Consider the following 18,675-nt stretch of genomic DNA (forward strand, 5'->3'; position numbering starts at 1 on the left):
AGAACAAGAATTTCGTGGTGATTCGGAGGACGAAAAGTGTAACCCCGATTGATAAAATCGAAAGGCAGCCAGCTGAGAGGGAGCTGAGACGTTGAAGCAGGCGCTGTTTTGTATCTCGATTGGATGACTTCAGGCCGGGCCAGCTATGATGTGTGCATGACGCTGCCGGCACCACACTTTGAGCTGGGGTCGCAGCCAGTCGCGCCTGCACTGCGCGCAGCCCACACCAGAGCATCCAGCGGACGGCCATTTGTGGCGTGACCTGACGCCGGTGCCTGAGAGGAGGGGTCAAATGGCCAAATGGTCAACCGGTTATGCTTGTGGTTTGAGATGAGGCTCATCGGGAGACACGGGAGACACGAGGGAAAGGCGTCTGAACATTGGTGCTTTTCTATTTGGTCATCACCACTGCGTTTGCTGCTAAATTTACCCTCGTTGCCCTTGTTTCTCCCGTTGCTCCCATCAATGTCGTTGCTGTCGTTGCTGTCGCCGGTGCCTGAAAATGCCCTTTCTCGTGGCAGCCGAATATCAATGGGCTGACGTTCAAACAGCTCTTCTCCTCCAGATGATTAAGTGCAGTACCCCCGTCGTCGGCTTGCGACACCGCATCAAGCTTCCCGCCCTCGGGCGGATGTACGTAGTCACAAGTGTCGTGTATGACCCAATTGTCCCTGTCCGTCCGGGCACTCCAGGCTCGCCAGATGACTTGAGCAACCTCACTTCTGAAGTCGATAAGGGTAAGCTTCAGGCGTTCCAACAGGTTCGCCGTCGGGGACGAGTTAATTGGAGGACACCTACTTGTTATCTTGGCCACCATGCTAGGTGCCAATCCCGCCCAGAGAGACAAAACCGGTATGTCGCGATGCCTTCAATTGCACAGCCCGCAGGCCCGTCGCGGTGTCCTGCGGCCAGCCGCCGTAGCCTTCTTTGGTGGCGCCGCCCGGGCGGCTGGTTCCCAATGAAATGGCTGCTCTCCGTCGCCGAAGGTCGTCTCGCTGTACGCCGACGGGGAAACCCCGTGAGCCCAGACCCGTGATGAGAGCCGGCCGTCCAGAAACGATAGGGCTTCTTCTGTGAAAACTTAAGAAGCCATGCTTTAGGCTGATGGTGCTGAAAGTTGGTAGGAATGATGATCGTCCAAAAAGAACAGAATAGTGATGATGTCAAAGATAATGTTAATGATACTTGTGACATAAAATGATGAGGCTTGGGGAAGATGGTGTTGGATTTGGGAAATGCGGATGGTCCTGCGAGACGAGTGATGATGCGGGACCATCGAGGTGCGAGAAGATCGAGGTGCGGGACGAGACGACACGAGGTGCGAGACGAACGACATTCAAACAGAAGGAAGGAACATGTACAGAGGGAAGGTGAGTCACGGTGGTAAACAGACTCCTACTGCTTGACCGAGAAGGCCTGATACCACAACGCAATACAAACGAGGCAGCTTCCCCGTCGTCGACTGCCATTATCGCCTCTCGTCTCCCTCTCGTCCTGCTCTACTGTAATTTATAAACTGACATGCTTCTTGCTCGCTCGTCCTGAAGAACAATGCCCAACAATACCACGCTTTCCAAATGAGAGCCCCCGGTTGTCAAAGGCACCTTCTACTTTTTCTCCGTCTCCGCCTCTTGCTCGCTCCTCGGCTCCTCCCCCGCCGGCTCTGTATTCGCCTTCGCCTCCGCCTTCTTCTCCGTCACCTTCTCACCCTCCCCCTTGTCCTTCTTCTGCAGCAGGTACTCGGCGCCCACCGCCGCGGCCGCAAACCCGTACAGCCCCCGCAACGGCCACACGCCCTTGACCCTCGCCTTGGCGCGCGTCTTCCAAGTGCGGTTCCTCGCCGCCTCCTCGGCGTCGACGTCGACGCGCACCTTGTCGTACACGCTGGGGAGGTATCCCGCGCCGTAGCGCTCCCGCAGCGCATCATACGACGCCCTGTCATAATGCGCCCAGAACTCCTCCTCTGTGTAGTACGCGTGCGCGTACAGCCACTTCTTCCCGCCCAGCTCCTGCACTTTCTGCTCGAGGGCGCGGTTCTGCGCCACCACGGCCCGGCGGTCGCCCCGCACGGGGCCCCAGACGCCAAAGTTCATGAGGTCGGGCGCGCGGTCCGGGTCGGCGAACTCGGCGTGCAGGCCGTGCGCGGCGGAGGGCCCGCCGGGGCGGCGCACGCGCAGGGGGCACAGCCAGAGCGGGTAGATGTCCAGGCTGCCGTCGAGCCAGGCTTGGAACTCGGGGACGCGGTCGTACGGCACGCCGACGTCCTGGACCATGTAGTAGTCGCCGAGGCCGCTCTTGTGCAGGGCGCGGTACATGACGCGCGCGTGCATGTAGCGGTCCAGCAGGAAGCGCGTGACGCGGTTGAAGGGCGTGATGAAGTAGTTGAAGGCGTAGCGCGCGACCCAGAAGCCGCCGCGGTCGTAGCGGAAGAGGTAGTCTTCGAGGGGGATGGTGTCGACGACGGTGGCTGCTGCTGCCGCGGGCTCCTGTGGTTGGTCTCGCTGCTGCTGCTGTGACGGCGAAGATTGCTGCTGCTTCTCCTTCTTGCGCAGCGTCTTGAGCACGTCGCGCGCGCGAATATAGAACCACGGATCGTGCCGCCTCGTGAACCGCCGAATCTTGGTCTTTGCGGCACTGCCACTCGCGCCCTCCTCCACATGCACCTCGTCCGTCAGCCGTCCCACGCACACCACCGTCTCATCCATGGAAAACACAATGCCATCCACATAGTCATTCTCCGCGCGCTCACACTCCGCACTCATCACGCGCACCGTCTCCGCCGCGCCCCTCGCCAGCGAGTACTCCAAGCGGACGTACCTGCACGCCGGGCGCAGCTCCACCTCGAGCAGCGTCACGACGCCGAGGGTGCCAAACGCCGACGCCGCGCCCCAGAACAGGTCCTGCTTGGGGCCGTGCTTGCCCGCGCGCTCGACGCGCCCCTCGGGCGTCACCAGCTCGACGGAGCGCACCGTCGCGTCGAACGCCCCGTAGCGGAAGGAGCTGCTCTCGCCAGACGTGCCGGAGAAGCCGCCCCCCGCGGTGATGCCGGGGAGCTCCATGACGACGGGGGGCACGAGCCCGTGCGGGAGCGTGGCGCGGACGAGGGCGTCCATGGGCACGTTGGGCTCGACGAGGGCGGTGCCGCCGCGCGAGGAGTCGTCGACGGAGATGGACAGGACGTGCGTGAGGCGGCTCGTGTCGATGGTGTTGTCGGCGCGCCGGGCGGAGTGCCGCGTGCTGTTGGTCGAGCCGTGGTAGATGCGGAAGGGCGCCTGGCGGGCGTGGAAGGACTGCACCTGGGCGGCGATGCGCGCGACGGCGGCGTTGTGCGCGTCCATGGCGGAGGCGCTGACAGGCGGTGGTGGTGGTGATGCGGTGGTGGTGGTCGGCTTGCCATCGCCGTTGCTGGCGCTGTCGCCGCTCATGGTCGCTATCCTTCCTCCTCGACTGTATCCTCTACTCTTCTCGTAGTTTATCGGCGTGCCCCGCGCCTCCGTCTGAACTAACCAAAAATGAATGCGCTGGAATCACAATGCAATGAGGGCGGGCACGGCGCGGCGGCGGTGATGCACGAAGTATGGAGTTGATGAGGTTTTCGCAGCTGCCGAGCCGAGATGACGCTCACGGGTTGACGCGCCGCGCGTGCTCCGCCCCCCTCGTCGCCCGCCGAGCCCGCCGCCGGTGTGCGCCCAGGATCAAGATTACTTCTTTCGACCTCTGACATTCATTCATTCATTCAATCCATCCAATTCATCCATCCGTCCATTCACATCTCGTCTCCCGCCGTAGGTCACTCAATTGGTTCAAGTCGTGTCACATGCATACCATCTCGTCGTCGCCGTGCAGTCTCTCAAACTCAGGCCATGCATGTCTGTGCAAATTACTTTTTGAATCCCTCTAGCAAATGCCACAACGCCCAAGTACAACAAATTCGCAGCCGTCGGCCGTTCGAGATATGCATCTATGCACCGTCATCTGCGGCGCGCGCATCTACAAGGCGTATCCCAGACATCAAGCCATCGAGAGTGTATGTCTCGCCCTTCCCCATCTTCAACCGGCTCCCCCCCTCTACCTCCGTCCACCCCTCGTCGCCTGGCGAGGCTGGCTCCCGTACGACCTCCTGCCCTGCACCCTGTCTCGGCTCATCGACTGGCCCAGAGTAATGTCCACGCGCGGCGGCGTCGTGAAGCCGAAGCTCTTGGCCACCTTGGCCAGGTCCAGCTTGTTGATGTCGTAGACGGACCGCAGGCTGTGGCTGGCGTACGCGTGCAGATACGACTTGAACGCCTCCTTGGCGCTCTGCTGCAGGTAGTAGTTCTTGCCAATCAGCTTCTCGAGCTGCGACTGCACGTTGAGGATCTTCTTGGTCGGAAAGTCAAACTCCACCACCGGCACACGCGCCGCCTTGAGGTGCGACAGGAACCCGACCTCGTTGGGCTGCAGGAACATGAGGCTGCGGCCCTTGCCGTCGGCGCCTCGCGCCGTTCGGCCGACCCGGTGGATGTAGTCGCGCGTGTTGTCCGGCGGATCGAACTGGACGATGAAGTCGACGGCGGGGATCTAGTCCTGGTTAGCTGACGCTCAACACGTCTCAGCAAGAGTTGACGCTTACATCAAGACCACGGGCAGCGACATCCGTGCAAATCAGCACGCCGTGCGATGCGTTGCTAAACTCGAAAAAGGTGTTGGTCCGCTTCTGCTGCTTCTGCTTGCCGTGCAGGTCCAGCACGGGGCAGTCGATGTAGTTGAGCAGCTCGGCGTAGTACTTGACCGAGTTGCAGCTACTGAAGAAGACAATGACCTTCTTCTTCTTGGCCTGCATCCGCTGCAGGAACGAGAAGAGGAGGATGAACCGCTTGTCGGCCTCGCACAGCACGTAGCCCTGCTCGAGGCCCTCGACGGTGCTGTACTGCTTCTCCTCGTCCACGTTGATATACAGGGGGCCGGGCCGCAGCGAGATTCTCGCAAGGTCCTCTGCTTGGTGTTAGCGTTTGCCTCTCCCACCCAGGGTTTCTTTCTTGCACATACCGACTTTGGTCGTCTGCGTAGCCGAAAACAGCATCGTCTGGCGGTTGTCGTTCTTGAGGACCTGGACAATCTTCCGAATCTCATCCTCGAAACCGACCTCCAATATCCGGTCGGCCTCGTCGATGACGAGAGACTTGAGGTTCTTGAAGACAAACGGTGTGTTGAGGAGGTGGTCGAGAAGGCGGCCGGGCGTGGCGATGAGCAGGTTGACGCCCTTGGACAGCTTCTCCGCCTCGGCCTTGCGGTTGGCGCCGCCGATGACGATGCCGTACGTCTGCGAGTGGTGCTTCATGAGCTCGCGGGCGACTCCGAAGATTTGCAGCGCGAGCTCTCGGGTCGGGGAGACGACGATGACGCCGGTGCCGTTACGCGGCTTGAACCGCAGGGCGCTGAGGATCTCGATGGCTGGGATGAGGAAGGCGAGCGTCTTGCCGGAACCCGTCTTGGCCGCACCGAGCACGTCCTTGCCGGCGAGCAGAGGGGGAATGGCCTGTGGAGAAGTCAGAGAATGCAATCGGGATTGACTGCGATGGAGATGGCAAAACATACGCTGCGCTGAATCGTCGTCATCTTTGTGAATCCCATTTCCCCAATCGCCTTCATCGTCTTGTCGGAGAGTTTCAACTCGTCGAATGTCTGAGAGTCGCTGGCAAGGGGCACCAGCGGCGTCGCATCGGCGGGAAGGACTCTGTCGGCCCTGAGGTCGCTGCCCTGTTCCTCGTCGGACGCTTCCGACCCATCCTCGTCTTGGCTGTTGTCGGCACCCTCAGAGCCGTCCTCGTCGTCCCCCTCCACCTCTTCCTCGTTCTCATCCTCGTCCTCGGACTCCTCCTCGGACTCCTCGACTTCCTTTGGCGGCGGGGCCTTCACCTTCTTCGACTTTTTGGTGGCCGCAGCGGCGTCGGCGACAGCGTCCACGCCATTGCGCTTGCGCTTCTTCGTGGCGGCGAGGTCGCCCATTGTGTGCGTATCGTGGATCTCGTTCGGCCGTCGAGTCGTTTAGGTGCGAAGATGCTCGTACGCTGGCGCAGACAAGATGCTAAGGAAAAAAGTTGGCGGTGGTTGAGGTCGACGGCGATAGCGAGACTGGCGGATAAGAAAAAAAAAGTTCCCACGCCGCCGCCCGCCTCAGAGAGGACGGACATGCGGGCGGCGCCCCACATTAAATTGTATTGGTGCGAGTGGGACGCCACCTGGTCCGTGCAGCCAGGGTCCGTCCATCCACTGGAGAGGACGGGAACGATTTTCTGCGCCAAAACACCATCAGCAGCACTGGCGATGAATCACTACTGACCCTTGGTGTCATCATCTTCACATGTCAAAGGCTGTTTATGATTGTCCATAGCATGCGTAGCGTCAATCGTCTCAATTTCTGTGCTTTTTTTTTCTTCATGGGCTATTCAAGCGCCCGGCGGACTGTCAAGATGTTGAACAAACTTCGTGCCGCATATGCAAATGCACGCGAAGAAGCCTTCAAAGCCTGCTTGGCTGTCTGATCCCGCATATACATTGTTACAGTGTCCATTCCAACCAGCCTCGCTTCCTCACAGCTTACTCTTGTCTGTCAGGTACGTGTAGCCCGTCTTGAGCGTGTCGACGGCCTCGGCGACCATCTCGTCCACAATCTCGCCCGCGGGCTGCACCTTTGTGATGGAGCCGGCGACCTGACCCATGAGGTGGGGCAGGTCAATGTCGTCGACTTCGCTCTCGAGGTCGTGCTCGATAGGGACGACACCCTTGTCGCACAGCTCCTTGATGCGCTCGGGCTGGGCGTGCCAGCGGCGGATGTAGTCGTTGGGGCGGACGCGGATGGGCCGGCCGCTGATGACGAGGGTGCGCTCCGTCTCGCCGTGGCCGCACTCGACAATGGCCTGCTTGTGCTCGTCGCTGCTGCTGGCCTCGACCGAGGCGACGAAGCGCGTGCCGACCCAGACGCCCGTCGCGCCCTGCATGAGCGAGCTGGCGAGGCCGCGCCCGTTGTGGATGCCGCCGGCGGCGAGCACCAGCGCCGTGGACCCCTTGAGCATGGGCGGCTTGTACCGCCGCGCGACGTCGACGACGGCCGGGATGAGCACCGAGTTGGCCACGTCGCCCGTGTGGCCGCCGCCCTCGGTGCCCTGCGCGCACACCATGTCGACGCCGGCGTCGAGCGCCTTGACGGCGTGCTTGGGGTGGCCGACCATGTTCATGACGAGGATGCCGTGCTTGTGCAGGCGCTCCGTCACGGGCTTGGGGCACACGCCGATGGCGCACACAAAGAGCTTGGCGCCGCTCTCAATGGTGATGTCGATGAGCTCGTCGAGCTTGCCGCCCGTGTAGTCGTGGTTGGTCTTGCGCGCGCTGCCGCCGATCTGCGGCAGGGCCAGGTCCACGCCGAACGGCAGGTCCGGGCTCTTGAGGTTCTCCTTGAGCTCCGCCACGATCTCGCGCAGCTGGTCCGGCGTGTACTGGAACCCGCCGATGACGCCCAGGCCGCCCGCGTTGGACACGGCCGCCGCGAGCTCGCCGCCCGACGTGCGCGCCATGCCGGCGAGCACGACCGGGTGCTTGATGCCCATCAGCTGGGTGAAGGGCGTCGTGATGGGGCCGGAGGGCGCCATGCTTGCTGTTTTCAACTGAGAGGACGAAAGGGGGGTGGGTGGAAGGAGGACGGGAGGAGGAGGGCGGCGCGCAACGGCTTGACGATATTGGGGTGGGTTCTGGCTGTTGTTTCCTTGTTAGAGCGCCGCCCAAGACAGTCGAGCAATGATGGCGACGAAAACACTTACGTATCAAAGGTGCGAAAAGATTAGAGCAAAATATGATGCAGAACGGGAGGAGGGCAGTTGCGAGCGACGGCGGCAATCATATGAAGTAAAGTAGGTAGCATTGCTCGCCCCGCCCAGCAGGGTTCGCGGTTCGGTTTCTTCAACAACTTGCTCGTGCAACGCCCGTTGCATCGCGCGCATCGGCGAACGGGGCGGACGGAGTGACCACGCAATCCGTACGAGCCGCTCCCGCACCTCACTGAAGACGTGCATGGGACGCTGCCCGCTTTCAGGGCCAGGGCAGCAGACACTCAGCCTGGAGCGGGGACGGGGGCCTGGGGGCGCTGGGGGAGGCGGCCCAGGGTGCGGGGAACCGAGGCTTTGCCTCGGCAGGTCGGCCGCTGGCGACGTGCGTTGGTGGTGCAGGTGGTGCGGCTGCCCGCGCACGGGGGAGGGGACAGCCACTGATGTCCACAGGTGTGCCCCCAGGGCTGTTCGGACAATTGATGGCAGCTGGAGCCCACGGCAGTGTCAGTGACGCCCCCCGGGCGGGTGCTGACAGCGCCCCGAACCCCCGGACCGCGTCCCCCAACCCACCACCTCAAGCGCTCGCCAGCGGGCTGTTTGTCCACACGACGACAGCTGCAGCTGGGGCCCGGACCATCTCCACATGCCATCGACAGCCATTATACATGCACTCTTCTAGGTTGTTCGGCAACGCCTCGCCGCGTGTACATGAAACCCGTCATGACGTGCCGGTGGCGTACAGTACATACATACGCCTGTACGTGCAAAGTGCGTGTGTACGTGCATTCACCGTGGCCTGCCAACAGCTGCTCTGTGATGAGAGCATGTCATGCACTGTCTCCTGCGGCATCGGCAACAATGAGACATGGCGCACAGCCGACCGCATCGCAGCACGGACCCGTCACGAGCTTCACCCGACCTCACATCAGCTGTCAAGACTCCAACACCATCGCCAGTCACTCAACGGCGCGGGACGCCCGGCAAACACGGCAAGCAGCAGCAGCACCAGCCGCAGCACTTCTCACGACCAACGATCCAATATTTCCAACTCGTCTATTTCATCATTTCCGCAAGCATGTGCGCGCTATGGTATCAAACGCGGTGCTCCCTCCGCCCCCACGTGTCGTCGTCGTCGTGCCTTCATGTCGTACAAGGCACCCAAGCCCATAGCCAGCCATGCCGTATCGCATCGCATTGCATCAAATCAAGTCCTGCACGAGGGCAGCCGCCAATTAATACACCATCGAATGAAAAAAAAGACGCGAAATGTTGTTCCGCCTCACCCAAAGTTGGGCAGCCGCGCGGCGTGGAAGACGGGCTCCCGTGGTGCCGCTTTCGTCTCGCCACCTCGTCGCCCAACGTCATCTCCTACTGGCGTCCGGGTGTGGGTATCATCATCAGGTTTCCTGCGGCCTCGGTCTTCCGGGCCTTGCCCGTTGATGTCCTGCTGATGTACAAGAGGCTCGGGTTCGGGCACTCCTTCGGAGAAGTCGGCGTTCGCCCCCGGTCTGGTATGACTTCCAGGATCGGTTCCCAACCCCTTCTGGGCTGCCAGTTGCCTTGCCGCTTCCTTTCTCCGAGCGACCTCCTCTTCTTCTTCTTGTCGTAGCCGCTCCTCTTCCCGCTCGAGGTCCTCCAGTGACGGTACGTTCTCGACGTCGGGCGTGACAGGTAGGGACCTCAACGTGCGGTCCAGCTCGGGCGACTCGCCCGATATGCTGGAACCCAGCGTGGTCCTCGAGACCGTCCTCGATGTGGCCAGACCCTCCGCCGGTCGCTTGCCTTTGCTGCTGCGCGTCCGTGACGTCTTGCCACTGCTGCGGTCGTCCTTTCGTATCATGTCGTAGGTTACTTCGTCGTCTAGGGGCACGGCGTCTTCGTCGCCCTCGCCGTCGCTCGGAAACAGGTCGCCGCGGGAGCGGTACGAATCAGACGTGTCCCCGGAGCCAGTCGTCCCGCTGCGCTGGCGCGCCACGTGTAGCGGACGATAATCCGAGCTGGTGTCGGGCCCCAGAAGGGGTTCCGACTCGGCGAGCCCGTGGCCGTGATCGTGATCGTGCTTCCCGGGATGCTCCTGCAGGTCGGCGGCGCTCGGTTTGTACCGCAGGGTGCCGCCCATCTTCCACGGTAGCTTGCTGAGGAAGCCGATGGGCTGGGTGCTGGGGATGATGGTCGGGTCCTGCTCAGTCGTCTTCCTGCGAGGGCCTCTGGTGCCGTAGCTCATGCCTCGTTTCCGGCGCGGCTGCTCCGTCGTCTCGCCGCCGGCATGCTTGCGCGCGCTGCCCGTCCCCGCGAGGAGGCGGTCCCAGTCCTCGCCGCCCCAGCTGCCGAGCAGGCCTCCGCCGCCGCCGCCAGCGCCGTTCTCCTCCTCGTACCAGTCGTCGTAGAAGTCGAAGCTGTACTCGGCCGCGCCGTGGGTGCGCTCGCGCTCGCGCCGCCGGCGCAGGCGCTCCTCCGGGTCGCCGAGGCAGACCGTCGTGCACTGCTCGATGGAGTCGGCGATGGAGCCGAAGCACGGGTTGATGTAGTTGTGCTGGAAGGACCAGATGCCCGCGGCGGCGTTCTCCGTCACGGCCTCGGCGTCGTGGGCGATTTGGTTCCAGCGCTGCCGCAGCCGCGGGTCCTCGAGGAACGCCATGATTGAGGTCGATGGCGGTCGGTGGTGGTCGTGGTGGTGGCCGTCACGCCTGTCCGGGCGACGACGCTCGCGGCGGTCATGTACGGCGACGGCCGGCGTCGCTGTGCGATTGAGTCGTCGAGGGCGGTTCTGTCTGCGTCGGACGCCGAAGCCAGCGCTGCATGATACCGCGGGCGCGGGCGGGCGTGGCACACGGCGGCGACGGTCGGGGCGCAGAGATGAGAGTGAATGGAACGAAGCAGCGTCGAGGCTGCCGTGCCCGCCGCTGATCAGTTGAGGTGTCGCACCGCCGCCCGTCTGCCGTCAGCGGCACGTGCGATGGGATGGATGGATGGATCAATACGGCTAGGACCGCCCCGGCGTTGTTGATTTGATCGAGCCGTCAGCCCCAGTCTTCAAGGTCCGGGCGCGCCGGATCCCAGCCTCTCCTTGCAATGGGATAAACAGTATCGGTATGCGCAGGGGCCAGCAGGGACGGAATGAGCTGTTATAGGAAGCAGGGCAGAGTGTAGAAGCGCAGAGTTGTAGGTTCCATGTTCACAACAAGCTGCGCATGCAGCGCCGAAAAAGCGGTGCAGCCAAAAGCTACGGGAGGTGACAATGGGCGGCCCAACCAAACTTAATGCCAAAAACAAGCTGCGAGCCAACGCCAGGACACCCGCCGCCGCCATTCAGCGCAGTAGGATCACCCAAGGTAGGGGCTGCGATTTGTCGGTGCTGTGTCACGAATGCACCGCCTGTCCTTACTCAGGCCCTCCTCCGCTGCAACCCATTGCATTGCTGGCCGGACACACTCATCACCCGGCTACACCAAAAAAGAAGACCCCCCCCACAACCAGCATGGAAGCTGAGCCAGAGCCAGAGGCAGAAAACGCAAAAAAAGAAAGTTGGTAAGCTCGAGGCCGGATTCGAACCAGCGACTTTAAGATCTGCAATCTCACACGCTAACCGCTGCGTCACTCGAGCTTGGTAAGCGCTGAACTATTTTCCCTTATAGTCCTTCCAGGTTTCCCCACATCAAGGCGCTCGCCCCTCACCCCCAAGGCTCCACCAAGTAAAAGCCAGCTGTTTTCTGCGACATGCAGCAGCGATGGGCTTGTGAGAACAATGCTGCCCATAGCTGGGTCAACGTGGAGGGATGGTGCCAAAGATGGACTGGCCCGAAGATTATGTGCAAAATGGGTATTCCCCTGTTCAGTGCGTGGCTGTCTCGAAACGACGCTGCCTGATCTGAAGTCGCTGCTCCAGGTGGACTTGGCAGAGGTGCTCTCTATCATCAAACAGTCGCCAGTGCTCGTGAAGCATGCTTCCAGATCGAGTGATTGACATAAACCGTGTTTATTGTGTCTCTCACTTCCTTGGTGCCCTCATGTTGGCCAACACTCGTGCTAGAAGCTCCTCTCTCGTGTCGTCTCCATTGGGGAAAAGGTTCCGCTGCCAATATCGTCAGTACCATATGATCAGTCTTCGGCGCGAGGAGCACGCGTACCGCCGCCAGCCATCGTCTCATTTCCTCTCTCGTCCAGGTCTCTGGGTCTCCTTTAGGGTCCGGCTCCCTTGGAAACATGTCGCCTCCCCAGATTGTCCAAGCTGCTGCTGCGGCAATGACTCCACCGAAAGCTGGGACATATCAGTCATACAGCTCGTGATACTTCACCCAAGGACACCAACCTAGAACCATGTTCTACACAACAATGACCAACGTATTAGCACAGATAATACTCCAATCTATGTCTTAGCTTTCCGAGCCCTGAATCGACGTACCTTGGACTTCATGGCGTGATCCATGGCGGTCGGCATCTTGTACAGGGTAGTTGTGTGGCGGTGCGTGAAACGGCTCTCCGTCTGCAGTTCAATCCTTGGAAGCGATGGAGCAAGCGAGAATAACGGAGATCCGTCGTACTCGCCGGCTGATTATATACCGGCCTTATTGCTCGACGTACGTATGCTCTTCACATGAAAGGTGTTCAGTCGACCTTTGGACGCCGTTGAGGCCACGCCACAGTGACGCGGCGACTCATCCCCCGATCCTGCATGCATGCCTGCCTGCACCGGGGTGTGGCTTGCCGGCCAGCCGCCCCAGCCACAGACAGGTGGCCCGTGCGCCCCGCCCCGCGAAAAGCTGCGCACACAAAACGAAATTCCCAAAATCTATCCCAAATCGCAACTCCCGCTGCTCAAGACCCTGTCCTCCCCAACAGTCCCGTCGAACCACCGCCAAAATGCCTAAGGAGGTCGCTGATATCAAGAAGGTACGGGCTCACGATCTTGCCTATGCTCGGTGCGGCCTTTTGCCAATTCAGGACGCGGTACTGACATTTTTGCGTGTCTCCAGTTCATCGAGATCTGCCGTCGGAAGGACGCTTCCTGTAGGTTTTTTGCTGCCCCGAATCCGCCGCCGGCGAACGCGAGTCCGCGAGAATTGCGCCGACGATTGCGAAACGAGAAGAAAAGAACGAGGAATTCTAACGGATGTTTTTTCCCCATACAGCCGCGCGGATCAAGAAGAACAAGAAGGCCAACAACGTCAAGTTCAAGGTCCGCTGCCAGAAGCACCTGTACACCCTGGTGCTCAAGGACACCGAGAAGGCCGAGAAGTTGAAGCAGAGCCTGCCTCCCAGTATGCGCGGCCCCTCCGATTACGCCCTCGTCATCGACCGCGACGACGACAGAGGCAATTGATTTGGGACGTTAGATTGCTGACACTTCTGGTAGACCTGCACATCGCCGACGTCTCCTCCAAGAAGAACTAAGGGGTCGACGACATGCGGTAGCGACGGGCGAAAATGGCGGAGGTGAATCTGGGGCGTGGGAGGAGGAAACCAAACATGCACGAATAGGCGTCTCGGGATACCTTGCATTTCATGTTCTCAGAACGCGCTCTCGAATAGAGTTGAAAAGAACGATTTTGAGGCACACACATACACATACGCAACAAACGCCAGCTCTGCTCTGCCCTCCCCCGTCTGCGCAGGATATCATCGAAGCCAAGCATCGTCGACCGTCCCCCGTGAAAAAGAACCCTCCCCTCCCCAGGTTGCTAATCCCAGCATTGATCCAAGCGTTCCCTCCGTTGTCCACGTGGCCGTCTACACCACGTGCGTGAAGCGGCGACAGATAATGTCGTCGGTGAAGCTCATGAGGGGCTTGAGGCGGTCGTGGGGCACCTCGTCGCTCCAAAAGACGACCAGGTCCTCATTCTCGCCCGACTTCTCGATCCGCCAGCCGCCCCAGACCTTGGGCTCGGCGCCGGGCTCGACGCGCGACTGCTCCTCGAGGTGGCGGTAGGCCTTTTGCAGGGCGTCGCGCTTGGCCGGGTCGACGCTGAGGCGGCAGACGTTGAAGCTGCGCTGGTTCTCAAAGGGGCGGCGCATCTGCTTGCGGGCGCCGCCGGCCGCGTCCATGTGGAACATGAGGACCGAGTCGCAGCCCGGGCGGATGTACTGCGACAGCTTGCCGTTGCAGTCCTGGTTCTCGCGGCTCTGGATCCACTCGCCGTGCGCCTCGGGCGAGTCCCAGGGGGCGGTGATGAGCAGCGAGGGCGGGTCGGCCTCCTCGATGTACATGCTGCTGAGGTTGGTGTTGGGCTCGAGGTGGCACGGCTTGTTCTCGTGTATCCATTCGTCCTGCAGCTCCTGCACCTCCATCAGGGCCTCGAGGAACTCGAGCTGGTCGTGGCCGCCCCTCAGCTTGAGGATGGCGAGCTCCGTGACGGGCATCGCGGGCGAGTTTCCTGCTGCTGCTGCTGCTGCTTGCTGCTGGCGCTATAGAGTCTCGGGTCGATCGGACGGCGGCTTGACTGACGAGTAGAAAGGAAGACGCGGGCGAGCCGTAGGTACGCAAGTAAAGTGAAGTCAGGTATGGGTATCGTGGGCCGTCGCAAATCAATGGTACGCGCAAGGTGTGGGCGCTGCCGCGCCGGGCGACGGTACCGCAAGGTAGTTATACCTACCGCAGGCAACGTTGGAATGACGTCGCAGCCCACGCGGAGGGGGCTGCCTCTGGTACCTCACCGACCGTCACCTGCTACAGACACAATTGCCTTTGAGCCTCCAGGGCTGTGCTCGCACGCAACGACGCCGCCGCCGAGCAGCAGGAGGAGCAGCAGCAGATCGCCTCCCCAGCGCGGCCGTTGGCGCATCCTACCCACCCCGCGCGCTCGCTCGCAACGCAGCGTTCAACGGATGCAGAGCCGTCGGGGTGCTTCTATTTGCTGGCTAAGTGCAGTTTGACTTTTTTAGCGCCCAAAGGCGGGAGCGTCGAGGCGGAGGGACAGTGTGGCGTCTGCTTTCCAGGCGTCCCGTCACGCAACACCCGCCGTAGCAGCAGCTGCTGATAAAGCCCGGGGCCCAAATGCCATGATGCTCCAGCTGCGGCCAGCCGCACTCGTGGGGTCATGCCGGCATCCGGGAGGCGGTTGACGACTTGACACGGACGCAGGCGGGCCCAGCCGGGGCTTATTATTGCTGCTGCTGCTGCTGCTGCTGCTGCCGTTCCTGCGTTCCGTTTCAGGCGGGTATTGGGACCTGCCTGTTCACGCTGCCCACGTGCGTGCTGGCCGGAGCAGCGGGAGTGTGCGCATCATGGACGGGCGGACCGATTCGGTGCCTTCTACCTACACTCTGAGATGCGGCCGTCCCAGGACGTCAATAGGCTTCCCCGCATCCTCGTCAGAACGTGGGTGGCCAAAGAGGGCGAGTCGGGTGCCTGTTCGATCCCCCCCTCGCTCGCTGACCATTCAGGCGCGCGTCGACGACGGCCGGGGCGAATCTGATGCTTGGCCCTTGCTGGGTCGGCGGCATCAAGCCTCCCGCGTCGCACGAGTTTTTGCCCACGGCGGGATGGCTTGGGTTTTGTGATGCTGATGAATCGGGCCTGAGTTGGGCCGTCCGCGGGTCACCGGGGCAGCTTCCCCGTGGAAACCCAGGCGTTTTATGCGGACCTACAATATTTACACGTATGTACAGAGGGCTCTCATACCCAGAGGATACTGTACTTCGTACGACGGCGTTGCAGTGCGTTGATTGGAAAGTTGGGTGACGTCGCTGCTGCTGAGCGGGCTGAAGGGAGCAGAGTTTCATGGGATGCCGTTTGCGTATGCGCAGCTGAGCGAGCGGCCGCCAACAATGCGCCCGCTGGGCGACGACGACTAACTAAATAACGGACCATGCCTCCGAGCCGCCAACAACGCAACAACATGTCAGGGCTTGTCTGGAGTGGAGCATCGTCCATGTGTGCGTGCGGTGCCTCTTCACTGCAACAGCCATCGCACGATGGGGTCCTGCATTCGAGCCAGCGCAGGCCTCCCGGCGGCCGGTGCTCCAGGCACTCTTCCAATGCAGCATTGCGTTGCGTTGTGTTGCATCAGCCCCCGCTGCGGCACCGGGACGCCGGCGTGCGTAATGGGAAGCAGGACAGCCAGCCGAGTCCCAGGACGTCGGCGCCGGGGGGGCGATCAGGAGAGGGCGTCGAGGAACTCGCGCTAGCGCTGCCGAGACGGCCGCGGGGGCGCTGCCGTTGACGCGTCGTTTGCTGGTTGTGGTGGTGGTGTGGTGGCAGCAGCTGGTTGTGGTTGTGGGTTGGGGGAAGGAAGGACCGTGGATGGATGTCTGACGGCATAAGTGAGTGAGAGAGACACACGCTGACGCGCATCGCATCCGTTGATTTGCCCGCCGGGCATCGGATTGAAACATTGTGTCCCAAGCAAAGAAACAGCTCATACGATAGCGTAGCACGACGCCTCGTCGACTACTTGGTGTCGAGGCCCAAACGACGGGACGGGCGATTGAGTATTACGGCTCCTCCTCCACCAAAGCCGCCCACCCACATCCCCGGAAGCGCCCCCAATCGAACGCCTGCAATTACAAACCTGGCCGGCCGGATCCCCTTGCAAGCAGGCGCGACACAGGACCTTCAGATTGAGGTCTTTCCAGGACTAGTGAGGTGTGCTGTAGAAGGGGCGGGCGCTCTCTTTTGTTTCTCTCTCTGTGCAACGCCACGGTGATGATGATGCGTGTCTGTATTCGGCTACTGACTTACCGTGGTCTGCCTGTTGTTGGGCGTGACCAGTGCGGGGGCAAAGAACAGAAGAATGGAACGGCAACTTCCATTTTTTCTGTGATGCGCGACGGCGCCGCTGGATTGGCCTAATGCGACCTGGTCCCCTTTTGGGCGCCGTGCCTGGGCCCGGGCGGCCTGCCATGCCATGCCATGCCCGTCAGCATGGGTGGTGGGTGGCTCTGCAGCGACCAGCGGACCCCCTGCACCGCCCCCCATTTATCACCACTTTTATGTCCCATAGGTTCCCTTCTGCCACCTCCATGCGTGGCCCCCTCCTGACTTACATTCCCCATTGCCTGTGCCCGACGGTGACCAAGGACGACTGCGGCGAGGACGACGACGACGACGAGAAGGCGATCACCACGAGGACTGATACGAAGGGCGGTGCCGCTATCCCCGCCTTTGCGACGACACCTCGCTCGCGACCCGCGACCCGCGCCTGGACTCCCTCCTCGCGATACGATAGAACCGGCCCGAGTCGCATCACCTGCGCGAGTACACATCCGCCCGTCACGCCGGTTGCCGAATGTCCGTCCGGCAGCCAAAGATGCTCAACGGCGCCGCCGACTCCCGCGGCTCCTCCAGCAATGGGACGTCGTACGTGAACGGCAACGGCCCCCTTTCCCACCGCCTCAAGATGGACCGCAAGCAATCGAGCCCCATGGCCCCGGCCTTTATGGTGTCCGCGCCGGGCAAGGTCATTGTGTTTGGCGAGCACTCGGTCGTCCACGGCAAGGTGAGCTGCCCACGAAGCCGGCCGCTGTCGGGCCCGGACTGTGCGACGCTGGGACGTTACTGACGCGCCCCTGCAGGCTGCCATTGCCGCCGCCATCTCCCTTCGCTCGTACCTCCACGTCACGACTCTCTCCAAGTCGAAGCGGACCGTCTCGCTGCGATTCCCCGACATAGACCTCATCCATACCTGGAACATTGACGACTTGCCGTGGAATGTCTTCCAACAACCCTCCAAGAAGAAGTCGTACTACTCCCTCGTCACCGAGCTCGACCCCGAACTCGTCTCCGCCCTGCAGCCGCACATTGGCGTCGTGGGCGCCGACCTGCCCGATGAGATTCGCAAGGTCCAGCGCAACTCCGCCTTCGCCTTCCTCTACCTCTTCCTCTCGCTCGGGTCGCCCTCCTTCCCCGGATGTCTGTATACCCTCCGATCCACCATACCAGTCAGCGCCGGCCTCGGCAGCAGCGCGTCCGTGTCCGTCTGTCTGTCCGCCGCCCTGCTCATCCAGCTGCGGACGTTGTCTGGGCCGCACCCGGACCAGCCGCACGAGGAGGCGCGGCTGCAGATCGAGCGCATCAACAGGTGGGCCTTTGTCGCCGAGATGTGCATCCACGGCAACCCCTCGGGCGTGGACAACACCGTCGCGACCCAAGGCAAGGCCGTTGTCTTTCGGCGGACAGACTATAACGAGCCCCCGTCGGTGCGACCGCTGTGGGACTTCCCCGAGCTCTCCCTCCTGCTGGTCGACACACGACAGCCAAAGTCGACCGAGCACGAGGTCGCCAAGGTCCTCAAGCTCAAGGAGACGCACCCTAAGCTGGTGGGCACCATCCTAGAGGCGATGGACAAGGTCACCGGAAGCGCGGCCGAGCTCATCGAGCACGACGACTTTGACGAGGAGGAGGAAGAGTCGCTGAGGAGGGTGGGCGAGCTCATGACCATCAACCACGGCCTTTTGGTCTCGCTGGGCGTGTCACATCCGCGTCTGGAGAGGGTGAGGGAGCTGGTCGACCACCAGGGCATCGGATGGACTAAGCTGACCGGTGCCGGTGGCGGCGGGTGCTCCATCACACTCATGCGACCAAACGTGTCTCCGGAGAAGCTGCGCCGGCTCGAGAAGCAGCTTGTGGACGAAAACTACCAAAAGTTTGAGACGACTCTGGGCGGCGATGGCGTCGGCGTGCTCTGGCCGGCGGTCCTGAAGAACGGCACCGAGGAGGACCGAGAGGGCGGCATGGAGATTGATGTCGAAAAATTCCTCAATGCCGAGGGGACCAAGGGCGTCGAGAGCCTGGTCGGCGTCCACGGCGACGGCGGCGAGCGCGAGGGCTGGAAGTTTTGGCGCGTCGAGAACCGGTAGTCTGGACACAGGCACGACACCGCAGCGCGGCCACCGCTGTGAAATTACCGGGTTTGACCACCACTCCGCATCATCATCA

General features: G+C 61.8%; 7 protein-coding genes and 1 non-coding gene across 8 annotated transcripts; 2 read left to right on the plus strand and 6 right to left on the minus strand.

Annotated features, from left to right (window-relative positions):
* Positions 1 to 1,607: 1,607 nt before the first annotated feature.
* On the minus strand, positions 1,608 to 3,425 carry PLICBS_009782 (uncharacterized protein; the record flags this gene model as incomplete). Its single annotated transcript, XM_018325405.2, has 1 exon — positions 1,608 to 3,425. One exon carries the CDS (start codon positions 3,423 to 3,425, stop codon positions 1,608 to 1,610), a length of 1,818 nt encoding a protein of 605 aa, XP_018176799.2.
* Positions 3,426 to 4,068: 643 nt separating this feature from the next.
* PLICBS_009783 (ATP-dependent RNA helicase) lies at positions 4,069 to 5,988 on the minus strand (the record flags this gene model as incomplete). The annotated part of the gene is made up of 4 exons (XM_018325406.2): positions 4,069 to 4,560; positions 4,613 to 4,974; positions 5,029 to 5,518; positions 5,578 to 5,988. 4 exons carry the CDS (start codon positions 5,986 to 5,988, stop codon positions 4,069 to 4,071), a joined length of 1,755 nt encoding a protein of 584 aa, XP_018176800.2.
* A 584-nt stretch (positions 5,989 to 6,572) lies between these two features.
* On the minus strand, positions 6,573 to 7,628 carry PLICBS_009784 (uncharacterized protein; the record flags this gene model as incomplete). The annotated part of the gene is made up of 1 exon (XM_018325407.2): positions 6,573 to 7,628. One exon carries the CDS (start codon positions 7,626 to 7,628, stop codon positions 6,573 to 6,575), a length of 1,056 nt encoding a protein of 351 aa, XP_018176801.1.
* A 1,453-nt stretch (positions 7,629 to 9,081) lies between these two features.
* PLICBS_009785 (uncharacterized protein) lies at positions 9,082 to 10,440 on the minus strand (the record flags this gene model as incomplete). Its single annotated transcript, XM_018325408.2, has 1 exon — positions 9,082 to 10,440. The coding sequence occupies one exon, from the start codon at positions 10,438 to 10,440 to the stop codon at positions 9,082 to 9,084; it is 1,359 nt and encodes a 452-aa protein (XP_018176802.2).
* Positions 10,441 to 11,333: 893 nt separating this feature from the next.
* On the minus strand, positions 11,334 to 11,406 carry PLICBS_009786. The gene has a single exon. It is a non-coding gene; the product is annotated as a tRNA-Cys (tRNA).
* A 1,256-nt stretch (positions 11,407 to 12,662) lies between these two features.
* Positions 12,663 to 13,193, plus strand: PLICBS_009787 (60S ribosomal protein eL38; the record flags this gene model as incomplete). Its single annotated transcript, XM_018325409.1, has 4 exons — positions 12,663 to 12,692; positions 12,776 to 12,809; positions 12,932 to 13,060; positions 13,156 to 13,193. 4 exons carry the CDS (start codon positions 12,663 to 12,665, stop codon positions 13,191 to 13,193), a joined length of 231 nt encoding a protein of 76 aa, XP_018176803.1.
* Positions 13,194 to 13,529: 336 nt separating this feature from the next.
* On the minus strand, positions 13,530 to 14,159 carry PLICBS_009788 (uncharacterized protein; the record flags this gene model as incomplete). The annotated part of the gene is made up of 1 exon (XM_018325410.2): positions 13,530 to 14,159. The coding sequence occupies one exon, from the start codon at positions 14,157 to 14,159 to the stop codon at positions 13,530 to 13,532; it is 630 nt and encodes a 209-aa protein (XP_018176804.1).
* Positions 14,160 to 17,047: 2,888 nt separating this feature from the next.
* PLICBS_009789 (mevalonate kinase) lies at positions 17,048 to 18,596 on the plus strand (the record flags this gene model as incomplete). The annotated part of the gene is made up of 2 exons (XM_018325411.2): positions 17,048 to 17,236; positions 17,313 to 18,596. The coding sequence occupies 2 exons, from the start codon at positions 17,048 to 17,050 to the stop codon at positions 18,594 to 18,596; spliced, it is 1,473 nt and encodes a 490-aa protein (XP_018176805.1).
* Positions 18,597 to 18,675: the final 79 nt, after the last annotated feature.

The sequence above is a fragment of the Purpureocillium lilacinum genome (genome assembly GCF_023168085.1).
Source record: "Purpureocillium lilacinum CBS 284.36 DNA, scaffold_7, whole genome shotgun sequence".
Taxonomy (NCBI): domain Eukaryota; kingdom Fungi; phylum Ascomycota; class Sordariomycetes; order Hypocreales; family Ophiocordycipitaceae; genus Purpureocillium; species Purpureocillium lilacinum.